Here is a 13,432-nt window from a genome sequence, read left to right as displayed (position 1 = left end):
TTGCTTTTGTTATATACATATACATATATCTATCTATTTATATATATATATATACATATATATTTATACATACATACATATATATATATATATAGAGAGAGAGAGAGAGAGAGAGAGAGAGAGATTACTCTGTGTCGGAAAAAAAAATTTACCCCGACATTAAACCGCTACTGTAGTGCTAGTAATTTTACTTCATCAAAGAGGTGTGAAGCGAAATCCTTCCTCTTCCTCTCACCTTGTGTATCAGCATCTCCCCCACTTTCCTGTCCAACATCTCCAGCATCGTCAATTCTCGGACGACGAGGCAGGAGCCTGTCTGGTCTTCTTTTCATGCTGCTTGTGAAGTATCCTTTCGGGAAACAAACTGTAAGCTGTCTACTTTGCTGTTAAGTTTGAATGTGGTCTTTCCTGTTGGCATGAGAGGGTGCATCAAAGCAGTCAGTGAATCTGTGTTTTGAAGAGTAATGGTAAATGTGTAAAAGATCTTGGAATGCGTGTTTTGAAGGGGAGGGGTGGGGGGGGAGACAAAACGCAACACAATTCCTTGTTCAAGTTGCTTGCAAAAGGTAAGGAGGGGAGGGGGCGGGGGGGTGAACAGGTTCAGGTCGCATGCCTTGTACGCACGATAAGCACGTGCATTGAAAAAAAATCATAAGAAAGATAACGTTGTGTATACTCATGTGGTGATGTGTGGGCGTTCTTTGAAGTTATCTTTGAAAAGTGACGATTCTCTCTTTCTCTCTGCTCGCCCCTCCCCCCCACTCACAGACTTACATTTGTGCGTACATGCGCGCGTGTACGCACACACACACACACACATTAATACAAACACACGCTGACACATGCGTACATACTTACGTGCGTGCGCACACTAACACACACACATACACACAGTAGTTTCAGTTTCTCAAGAAGGGGTCACTGTGTGCGGCAAGGCAAGACAAGAAGTTTATTTCATGCACCCATTCACGTCTTTAACACAGGCCATATAAACAAAAAGAGTGTTCTCAAAAAGTTCCAAAAAAGACAACAAAAAAACAACAAGAAATAAGACAACAAAAGGCCCACATAAGCAATCAACCAAATATTATTCTTCTTCTGCGTTCACTCGTATGCACACGAGTGGGCTTTTACGTGTATGACCGTTTTTACCCCGCCATGTCGGCAGCCATACTCCGTTTTCGGGGGTGTGCATGCTGGGTATGTTCTTGTTTCAATAACCCACCGAACGCTGACATGGACTACAGGATCTTTAACGTGCGTATTTGATCTTCTGCTTGCATATACACACGAAGGGGGTTCAGGCACTAGCAGGTCTGCACATATGTTGACCTGGGAGATCGTAAAAATCTCCACCCTTTACCCACCAGGCGCCGTCACCGTGATTCGAACCCGGGATCCTCAGATTGAAAGTCCAACGCTTTAACCATTCGGCTACTGCGCCCGTCAACCAAATATACATTGACCATCATTTTTCATCACAATAGAACCAAAAAAAAAAAGAAAAAAAAAGATTCCTTATCAATGTACAAACACATGCAAACCCTGCAGTTCGACTCGTCCTAAAAAAAAATGATCAGCTTAGTGTGTCAGCAATCAACTCGTTGTTCTTTATCCTGTGAATTCCGTAGTGGGCTGCTATCAGAGTTGTTGTTTGGGTTTTTTTTAATTCGTGTGATATCGAATTTCGTGTGAATAAACACTAGATTAAAAAGAACACACACGACCCTCCGACCCCCACTACTTAAACATACACTGACACAACGTGCATATCGTTATACTACTCTCACTCTCTCTCTCTCCTGTTTTCCTATCAGTGTGAATTTTTTTTTAACAGAATTTTGCCATGTTGTTGCCGTGATTTGTTTTACGTGTATGTGCTAAGTGTATGCAGCACACGAGACCTTGGATCATCGCTTCATCCCAATGAACAGCGTACGGACCACCACTCAAGGTCTACTGGAAAGGAAGAAAAAACTGTCGACTGTGGGATATGTATATATATATATATATATAGAGAGAGAGAGAGAGAGAGAGAGAGCGTGTGTGTGTGTGTGTGTGTGTGTGTGTGTGTGTGTGTGGTCTTTCTATTGATGCAGGCGCCGCTTCTTCGAAGACTGGAAGAGCAATGTAGACAGAGGATTGAAATCACCACGAACACACAATGCTTGCCAGTCATCTCTCTTTATTCGTTCTGAATGTTTCTTCCAACTTCAGTCTTTTTCAAGGCACTCGGTCTCTCTGGCCAGCAGTTCACATAGGCCTACGTTTCAGGTTTACAATATCGATCTATATCTATACACTGATACGAGTGTGTGCGTGTGAGTGTGAGTATATATGTGTGTGTGGGCGTGCTTGCGTGCGTACGTGCATGTGTGTGTACACGCGTGTGCATGCGTGCGTGTATATGCGAGCATATGTTAACAGAATGTTAAGAAAGAAAATTTCAAATAAAGGACAAAATGAAAACGAAGAAAGATGCTAAGCCATCAATCTTTCTGGAAGCAGCACAAATACTGAGCAGTTCAGATCTAATAACAGTCACTCATATAACATTTACTGATATGTACAACTTGAGCTATGCATTAATTAGACCCATCTGCAGTGGTCAAAAAAAAAGAAGAAGAAAAACACAATGATCAAGCAAGAGAGTTGAGACTCACTTGCAGTATAAAAAAGTCATAGTTCAAATACATGATCTACATATTAATAAACAATTAGTTCAAATACATGATCTACATATTAATAAACAATAAGTGAATCGTACCCTTTAAATACGCATTTCATATCTTCTTTGTGATATGCCATATGAGGACCAAAAAAATAAATATGCGTTGTAGTTTATCATACGCTCATGATATATATGCACACTCACACATAGGCGACTGACTCTGTTCAGACACAGTGCTAAACTGTCTCTCAGGCAACATTGACAGGATGCTTCTAAATCAGGAGATTTTATCTATTTATGTACCCTACCTAATTACTAACTTATTTCAACTTATTTACTTATTTCATTTACCTTTTCATGTTCGATGTTTCACACATACCACGGGCTACCCCGCCCCCCCTCCCCCCTTACCCCTCCGACCCCCCTTTGTGGGTGTACCGTATATGGATCAGTCCGCACGCTTTGACATCTTAAAGACCAAGACTGAAACCAAAACAGAAGGACGTTACAATGACTGGAAGCTCACCAGTCTAAATATGCGGACTAGACTCCGACTGCTTTAAAAACAAAAGTTTACCTCAAAAGTGACTCGCATTAATTTTGTGGTCATGTATTTACGCATGTCATCTTCGAATTTGAACAGCTGAAACACATTCTTTGACTCCATTCATTTATTACATTCTCCACGTCCCTCTGTTTCCATTGGCAACGTATTAAATGACATAATATGTTTAGTATCGTTCAAAGTTTAACTTGAAGTAGGACCACCATAGCCTTTCCGTTGTAACTTTACTAATCAAGTTAATAAGCTATTCTATTTCATTTCCTTTTCCTTTTAATATAAGTTGATAAAGGAAGAGAAAAAGACTGAATGGATAAGGAAGGGACGGAGGTGAAGGCAGCGGATTTTCGTCGGCAAAATCATAATTGTGGATAAACGTCAAATGAACACACACACACACACACACACACACACACACACACACACACACAAACATTTTCTAAATTCGACACCAGCAGCACATTCAAGACAAATTACAAGTCTAATGTATAGACTTCGTTTAAATACCTTTCGTACAAAATTTTCTAAAAATATAAAATGTATATGCGGTAAGCAAATAACTGTAAGCCATCTACTCATTCATTGTCCGAGCATGAGACAGTTACTTCCAAAAGATGTAGTTGATGACTTTTCTTCCAATATTTCATTAGCCACTGAAAAGTTTTTGAATGATTATTCATTGCTTTGAATGTTTTCAAAAATTTTAAACTCCAGTCCAGTTGGTATCCTCCTTTGATGTATTATATTTAATACTGTTATTTATATTTACATTGTTGTAGGTTAATACTTGTTGATATGCATGTACATATTCTCCTTCCCATGACAACTCATTCAATACACACCACAACCTCTTTAGACTTTTTCTTATAATATACTTTTCCTCTTATACATAACATGAGCTTTTTTTCTTTTTTCTTTTTCTTTTTTTTTTTCCCCCACTAATATTCACATGCATTCCCTTTCCTTTATACACCACTTTACTCCTTTCCGTCTAAAAACACTTATAGTGAATAGACGTTAAACTGAAGAACACACACACACACACGCACACACACACACGCGCGCGCGCGGTTCAGCTCCCGAAAAATGTTTTGATGAGACAACGAACAAGAAACAAGACAGGCGGACAGACACAGAGAGCGAGCTAATGACATGATAAACATAACACAAACATATCTATTTATACCAGTTGTTTCTCTTCACTTGCAATGCTGACAATAGTGACATACAATACGATTCGATGCAAAAGATATACTTATTTCGTAGCAGCAATATCAAACCTCTGTAAATCTGCCATTGCGACAAACGCGTCTCGGATTTAACAATGAAAAAGTTAATTTTCTTGTCATTTTTCACGCCGCTCACACTCACACACACACACACAATTTTCTTGTCATTTTTCACGCCACTCACACTCGCACACACACACACACACACACACACACACACACACACACACACACACTCTACACGATCTTTCAAACCAGCACAACATTCCAATTAAACAGCAATGCTACAAAAATCCATCAAATACAATGGATGACAAAGAAAAATATATACCAGTGCTGGAAATGTTGGTAGCATAGCAAAAATTGAGCGTAGTCGAGACATGAATGCAAATTATAGACGCTTGGTTTTTCTGTTAGTCGATTTTTAAAAAATTGTTTATATGTTATAAATATATATGTTATATATATGATGTCCTGGAAGACTATGTCATAAAAACATTCTCGCCAACAATGCACGCCCATGCATATTAACATCTGAGCACACAAACATTTAAAATATATATACACATATATATAAGCAAATATAAAGCAGAATACTAAATAATAATAAAAACTATCATTGAAAAAAAGGTTTCTAACATACATACGTGCACACAATCATATGATACGTGAACTAACTTTACACACACACACACACACACACACACACACACACACACACACAAACGCACACACACACACACAGCCCTTTCGAATTATTCAGATCAAATCCCCTTTAAACCTTAATCTCTCCACCAATTAATTCCTCACACACATATGCCACACACACACACACACACACACACACACACACGTACACACACACGAACTAACGCTCACCCCCACCCCCGCATCCCCCTTCCCGCTCCCACACATCCACCTCCACTCTAACCACCCCCCTAAACCTAATCTCACCACCACCACCACGTCTCCACCTTTCTCCACCCACCCACACCTCCATCACACATGGGAGGAGGTGTGAGTGACGTTGTCCGTTCTGGGCACGTGCCGCTTGAAGATGGTGGACAGTGGACTCCTCTTGGACGGCAGCTGCTGGGCGTACATCGGCTGGTACTCCTTCCGTGAGGGGCCCCAGGTAGGGTCTGGCTGCAGGCACTGTAGGAACCTCTGTGGGGGTGGAAAGCATCAAAACAAAAACTTTTTAATTATATGTATGACAGATCTGGCCAAATGCTGAGTGGCTTAAGCATTGGGAAGCATTAAAACCGAGCCATATTTGAATATATGACGTGCGCTTGGCCCGAAAGTCGAGTGGTTAAAACGTTAAGAACCATATTTAAATAGATGACAGGCGCTTGGCCCAAACGTCGAGTGGTTAAAGCGTTAAGAACCATACTTAGATATATGACAGCTGCTTGGCCCAACTGTCGAGTGGTTAAAGCGTTAAGAACCATACTTAAACATATGACATGCGCTCGGCCCAACTGTCGAGTGGTTAAAGCGTTAAGAACCATACTTAAACATATGACAGCTGCTTGGCCCAACTGTCGAGTGGCTAAAGCGTTAAGAACCATACGTAAAAATATGACAGCTGCTTGGCCCAACTGTCGAGTGGTTAAAGCGTTAAGAACCATACGTAAATATATGACGGGCGCTTGGCCCAACTGTCGAGTGGTTAAAGCGTTAAGAACCATACTTAAACATATGACAGCTGCTTGGCCCAACTGGCGAGTGCTTAAAGCGTTAAGAACCATACTAAAATATATGACGGGCGCTTGGCCCACGTGTCGAGTGGTTAAAGCGTTAAGAACCATACTTAAATATATGACAGCTGCTTGGCCCAACTGTCGAGTGGTTAAAGCGTTAAGAACCATACTTAAATATATGACGGGCGCTTGGCCCAACTGTCAAATGGTTAAAGTGTTAAGAACCATATTTAAATGACAGGCGTTTGGTCCTTCAGTCGAGTGGTTAAAACGTTAAGAACCATACTTAAATGACAGGCGTTTGGCCCTACAGTCGAGTGGTTAAAACGTTAAGAACCATACTTAAATGACAGGCGTTTGGCCCAACAGTTGAGTGGTTAAAACGTGAAAAGTTAAAATGTCCCAGAGCCTTGTACCGGTCATCGCGGGGCAGTGGAATTCATATCGACTGTCTCTTGAACTTGGCACAGTGAGAAGGCGGGGCCTAATCCTTTGCTTCCGCTGTTTTAACCTTCCCCAACCGAAGTCAGGTACCCGTGAACTTCGCCTTGGTGGAGGAAAAATCAAAAGTACAATGCCTTTCCTAAGAGCACAACACCATGCTGAAAACGGGGCTTCGAATACTTATCACTGGTGAACATTGGATCAGAAGCCTAACCGACTCCGACGCTGCCGGGATGGAAAGCATTTGTATTTGTAATTGTATTTGTATTTCTTTTTATCACAACAGATTTCTCTGTGTGAAATTCTGGCTGCTCTCCCCAGGGAGAGCGCGTCGCTACACTACAACGCAACCCCCTTTTTTTTTTTCTGCGTGCAGTTTTATTTGTTTTTTCCTATCGCAGTGGATTTTTCTACAGAATTTTGCCAGGAACAACCCTTTTGTTGCCGTGGGTTCTTTTACGTGCGCTGAGTGCATGCTGCACACGAGTCCTCGGCTTATCGTCTCATCCGAATGACTAGCGTCCAGACCACCACTCAAGGTCTAGTGGAGGTGGAGAGAATATCGGCGGCTGAACCGTGATTCGAACCAGCGCGCTCAGATTCTCTCGCTTCTTATGCGGACGCGTTACCTCTATGCCACATCTTGAACCAGATCTTGAAAAAAATATACAAAATAATAATGATACTAATAACACTAAGAAGAAGAAGAAGAAGAATGATAAAGACGGGCCAAACCGCCGAGTGGTTTTATAATTGGGAAGCATTAAAACCGAACTTTTTTTTTTTTTAATGACGGGCCCCAGCGGCGAGTTGTTGTCGTCCTCGTCGTTGTTTATTGTCATTATAATTATCGTTGTCGGCATGGTCATCTTTTTTAGCATCACTGTGCGATCAAACTAAATCCAGATGTACTTTCCTACAGCTGTTGTTGCTATTGTTTAAACAGATTTTCTATTTCAAACACAGCACTTATTTCATAGTGTCCTTGTATGTTTATATATACATACATACATACATACATATACATATATATATATATATATACCTACAGACAAGCAGGTAGATCGTGTGTGTGTGTGTTTGTGTGTGTGACTGAGGGAGAAAGTGAGAGACAGACAGACGGACAGACAGACAGTGCCGTGAGCGCGTGCATTCGTGCATGCGTGCGTGTATGTATGCGTGTGTGCGTGCGTGAGTAATAGAGAGAGAGAGAGAGCGGGAGGAGACAGACACAGATACAAACAGTGACGAAAAGTGAAAGAAACGACAGAAAAAAAACAACAACAAATAAACAATGAAACACAGATAGTCAGAAAGAGAAAAGGAGACCCTCACTCACGTGTCTGAGGGACCCCCGGTGCCTCATCAGCTCCCGGACCATGAAGATGGGGATGGGGATGAGCGGGATGACGGAGATGAGGAAGCCCAGGAAGTTGGCCTCAGTCGGGTACACGTACCCGTCATACACCGGCAGCTTGTAGGTCACGGTGGTGAAGATGAAGGCCATCTGGTGAAGAAAAGTGGGTGTGTATGTGGGGGTAAGGGAGTCATTGCCACTGAAACAGTGCGGATGGTGGGTGCATTAATAAATTAAAAAAAAGGTGGGGGTGCGGGGGGACGGAGGGAGGCAGACAGAGAGGGAGAAAGAGCGAGAGAGAATGAATGAATGACTCTTTATTTTCCTACGGTGAAGATATTAGCACTTTGGCCGACTTACACATCCGCCGTTGTTCTAAGAGACACCCAAACATACACGCATGTAAATATTGTTATTCTAAATACATGTATAATGTACTAGTATAACACAGCGTCAAACTAAGAGACACAACATCACTCACATCTGTACGATACGGAAGCAAGTGACACACTACACACACTACACACACACACACACACACACACACACACACACACACACACACACACACACACAAATGTAAAAAAAATAAATAAAAAACTGCAACACAGCTGCCAGCCTGAAATACCAACAACAGAGAGAGAGACAGAGACAGAGAGAGAACTCAAACATTTTAATGACGAGACCATTTTGCCCGTGTCAATGGGGTGGGTTGGGGGGTCAGGGAGTGGGACACAGGGAATACAGGGACAATTATATAGACTGGGTGAAACACGTCATCGCCGTGATACATGCATGTTTCCTTGAACCCCAAAGAGGGTCGAGCTATTCATGGTACTTGTAGATCATTTCATTCACACCAGAATCAACATCATAATTCAAACGTTGGATCGCTTGCGTGCGTCTACACACATGCACACCGTATGAATACATACAACATATGAATATTGATTCATTTGTTTTATACATGATTCGAAACTGGCAATGGAAACAACATACTTTCTAAATGACTATCAAGCCTAACACACACACACACACACACACACACACACACACACACACAAACAAACAAACACACACATACACACGCACGCACACACACACACACACACACACACACACACACACACACACACACACAAGTGCATGAGACAGAGGGATATGGATATGGACAATTTATTCATGTTTTGGCCATTGCCCCTCATGAAGGGGTACATACACATGATCATGTAAGAAAAACAAGAAGAAATAAGCGGCCATATCATCAAGAACAAACTGCAGTATTTTAAGACATCAGAGTTGATTGCAGTCTGAATGCTTTAAATAAATAAACTGACAAATTGCTAATGGTCTGTTCATGCCGAGAAGCCATGAGTAATGCTAATCTATGCTGACTGGGAAAATTACAGAATTTAGATGATATATATACCTTGTTCTTAAGTCCTGCAAGACAGGTCAAGTTAGGACGAAATGTACTTCATTTTCTTCCTCCTTGTTGCAAAGTTTGCACCTTAGATCAGCTGCATTATGTATTATATACCGGTAATAATGTACTGCACTTTCAGAAATACCAAGCCTGAATCTTGCCATTGAATACTTTGTGTCGATCTATGCTTAAAAGTAAATACGTTTTGACATCCAGTACGGACACAGAGAGAGAGAGAGAGAGAGAGAGAGAGAGAGAGAGAGAGAGAGAGAGGGAGAGAGAGAGAGAAATCTTCTTTAAACCCACGTTGGACAGGCACGAAGGTATGTAAATGCTACCACTGCCACTGACAAGAAGCATAAGCAGATGCGAATGCACAAAGAGCAGCAGAAGGAGGTGAAGAAGAAGAGGGTTATGGTGGTGGAAGAGGAGGAGGAGGAGGAGAATGGGGAGGAGGAAATGGAGGAGAGGAGGAGGTAAAGGAGGAAGAGGAGGAGGATGAGAAAAACAATACCAACAAGATCTTGAATATTCATCATTTTACTGTTTTAATTTTAATTACTGGGAAAAAAAAGTGTTATGGTTTGCTATGAAAAAAAAGAAAGAAAGAAAAGGGAATAGACTGGAAGGGCAGGAAAAGTATAAAACAGTGAAGGAAGAAAACTTGTAGAATCAGAAGAATACAAAAGACAGTACCTTTTGCAAGTCATTGCGTGTGTCTGTGTTTGATGTTTATTGTAAAGCGCTTTGAGCTCCCGAGGAGAGCGCTCAATAAGTATAGAGTAGTAGTAGTAGTAGTAGTAATACATCATACTCAGCACAAAAAGAAAGAGAAAAATGTGTCAACGCTTGCTGGGGAAAAAAAAAGAAAAAAGAAAAAAGAGAAAAAAAAGAAAGAGGGATGGACAAGTCAGGCAGAAAAAAACAACAACATACAATACACAGCAAACGAAGAAAAGAGACAGAAACAAAAAAACAAAAAAGAGAGCAACAGAAAAGTGAAAAACTTCTAGCACATGATTTTCAGAAGGCGTGGTCGATGCTGTATTTATACTGAGAGAGCCCCTAGCATCCCCCCACCCCACAGGCGCAGTGTGCACTAACCAGCATGAGGAAGGGGGTGACGAAACACCAGCACAGCTTCATGAAGAGGCCAGGCCGGTGCCCCAGCATGAGCTCTATGTCGCCGCTGAACCGGTCCACGCCTGCAGAAACAACCGGGCACCCCGTCAGTGACACACACTTCACAACGAGTTAACGGCCATCCGTCTGTTACATAGACTTCACAAAAACATCAAGGTCCACTTCACTGAAATGTACACACACACACACACACACACACACACACACACACACACATCACCACAAGCGCGCAAACCAAACATAGGCCTCAACACAGTCGCTCACACACACACACACACACACACACACACACACACACCAAATTCCGCCCCCCCCCCCCCCCGCCCCCCTCATACACACACACACAACAGGTTGAAAGGTAACCCATCTCACCATATATCCAGCCAATGATGATACACTCTATCAATGACGTCAGCAGGACGCAAAACGCCGACACGTACCAATCTAATAACTGGAACACATAGATACCTCCCTGCAACACACACACACACACACACGCACACGCACACACCTGTCCCATTAGCAAGGCACCACAACCACAGTTTCAGTTTCAATCTCTAAAGGAGGGGTCACTGCGCTCAGCCTAATTCATATGCGCAACACCACATCTGCTAGGTAGAAGTCTGACAGCAGCATAACCCAACGCGCTTAGTCAGGCATTCAGTACATGCTTCTATATTTGCGTACCCATCAGATTGGATTTCGTCTACAGAATTTTGCCAGAGGACAACACTCTCATTGCCATTGTGTTTGTTTGTTGTTTTCAGTGCGCCAAGTGCGTGCAGCACGCGCCACTTAAGTTAAACGAATTGTCCGAATGACTAGACGCTCAGTTTAATTTTCCATTCAAACTTGGGAGAAAAGGCGAAGCGGGATTTGAACCCACACCATTGACTGAATGACTGATACGGATACTTATATAGCGCCTATCCTCGGTCGGAGACCAAGCTCTAAGCGCTTTACAAACACGGGGTCATTTGCACAACAGGTTGCCTACCTGGGTAAAGCCGACTGACGGCTGCCACTTGGTGCTCATCATTCGTTTCCTGCGTCTTTCAATCAGATTTGAAGCACACACACATACACACTCAGACAAACATGTAACATTTTACGCGTATGACTGTTTTGTTTATTTACCCCGCCATGTAGGCAGCCATACTCCGTTTTCGGGGGCGTGCATTCTGGGTATGTTCTTGTTTCCATAACCCACCGAACGCTGACATGGATTACGGGATCTTTAACGTGCATATGTGATCTTCTGCGTGCGTATACAAGTACACGAAGGGGTTCAGGCACTAGCAGGTGTGTACATATGTTGACCTGGGAGATTGGAAAAATCTCCACCCTTTACCCACCAGGCGCCGTCACCGAAATTCGAACCCTCATATTGAAAGTCCAACGCTTTAACCATTCGGCTACTGCGCCCGTCACGGACCATCACGGACCCTATATTGGCAGCTGAGCATCTTAACCATTCTGCCACATTCCTCCTCATACAACCACAACAAACCTCATCACCATCACAAACACACACACACACACACACACACACACATACACACACAAACACACACACACACACATTCCATCACCATCATCACTATAAAGAGCACCTTGTTTCAGGAGCACCTTGCCTTGTTTCGGGAGCATCACCAGACACCACAGACCCCCTTTGATTACTCTGGTGGCTATAGGAGTAACAACACACACACACACACACACACACACACACACACACACACACTCCACCACCATCACCACCACCATCAACCAACCAAACATACCACCCACCACCACCAGTTTGACCTGCCAGCAAGTCGTGGGGTTCGGTTTCAGATGATTTATTCATATAAACCATTGCCCAGCATGAGGGAGTGCAGTATACAACATTATAATACAATAAAGTGCACAAGGTGAAACAATCATCAAAGGAATTATGACATCATAACTGATCGTAACTTGAATGCTTTATGTAAGTATATAGACACATTCTTTACAACGCTTTCTTTATCAGATGTCATCAACAGACTAAGCCGGAACTGATTTGCTAGTCATGGGAGCAACACAGTCAGAACACAACACCCTATAACGCTGGTGGTTTGGGGACTAACAGCACACACAGCAACAACAAGCATATTGCCCTGTTAAGTAAGGAACCCTAAACGTTCATTACGCTGGTTACTTTGGGACTAACAGCACACACATCAACAACAACAACAACCATATTGCCCTGTTAAGCAAGGAAGCCCGGTCCCCCCCTCCCCCCATTAGCCTGGTGGCCTTGGGACTAACAGCGTACACAACAAAAACAACAACAACAACGACCACATTGCCCTGTTAAGCATGGCACCCTAAATCCCCATTACGCTGCTGGCTTTGGGACTAACAACCCACACAACAACTACAGTAACAACAACAGCAACCATACTGCCCTGTTAAGCAAGGCACCCCCCTCCCCCCAGTGCCCCCTCTCCCCCCCTCCCCCAAATTACCCTGGTTGCTATGGGCAGCGAGATGAGGTAACTGGCGATGGCGAGGACGAAGGTGAGAGTGCCCCGTCTCTTGGACAGCTGGCGGGGAAAGGCGTCCACCATTCCGCTCACCACTGTTTCAAACATGCCAAACTGAAAAGAGCCCACAGCCACGGAGGCCACTGAGTTTTGTTTGTTTGCTGTTTGTTTGTTTGCTTGTTTTTATCCATTATCAGTCTTCACCAACAACCACTCTTATAATCAATAGACATGAACATCGTAGGCACCACCACTTTGACTTTGTATAAGCCGTCACATAATCTACACTATATTTTAAAATAAACATAGCCTTAACCACTATAAATCGACACTGTTTAAATGTTTTAGGAATGCCACTGTTTGTCGGTCTGGTCTTCACACATA

General features: G+C 42.8%; 1 protein-coding gene across 1 annotated transcript in view; it reads right to left on the bottom strand.

Moving 5' to 3' along the window:
- Window positions 1-5,362: 5,362 nt before the first annotated feature.
- LOC143285423 (sodium-dependent proline transporter-like) overlaps window positions 5,363-13,432 on the bottom strand; it is a 46,119-nt gene continuing 38,049 nt past the window's right edge. Inside the window, exons 10-14 of the mRNA XM_076592683.1 lie at window positions 13,031-13,162; window positions 10,911-11,010; window positions 10,500-10,600; window positions 7,952-8,119; window positions 5,363-5,629 (exon numbers count right to left, since the gene is read on the bottom strand). Of these exons, the coding sequence (XP_076448798.1) occupies window positions 5,462-5,629; window positions 7,952-8,119; window positions 10,500-10,600; window positions 10,911-11,010; window positions 13,031-13,162 (669 nt within the window). The 3' untranslated portion in view covers window positions 5,363-5,461. The remainder of the gene's footprint in view (window positions 5,630-7,951; window positions 8,120-10,499; window positions 10,601-10,910; window positions 11,011-13,030; window positions 13,163-13,432) is intronic.

The sequence above is a fragment of the Babylonia areolata genome, chromosome 9, assembly GCF_041734735.1.
Source record: "Babylonia areolata isolate BAREFJ2019XMU chromosome 9, ASM4173473v1, whole genome shotgun sequence".
NCBI lineage: Eukaryota > Metazoa > Mollusca > Gastropoda > Neogastropoda > Buccinidae > Babylonia > Babylonia areolata.
Note: the sequence above shows the minus strand (reverse complement) of the source record. Positions and strands in the feature narration are given on the sequence as shown.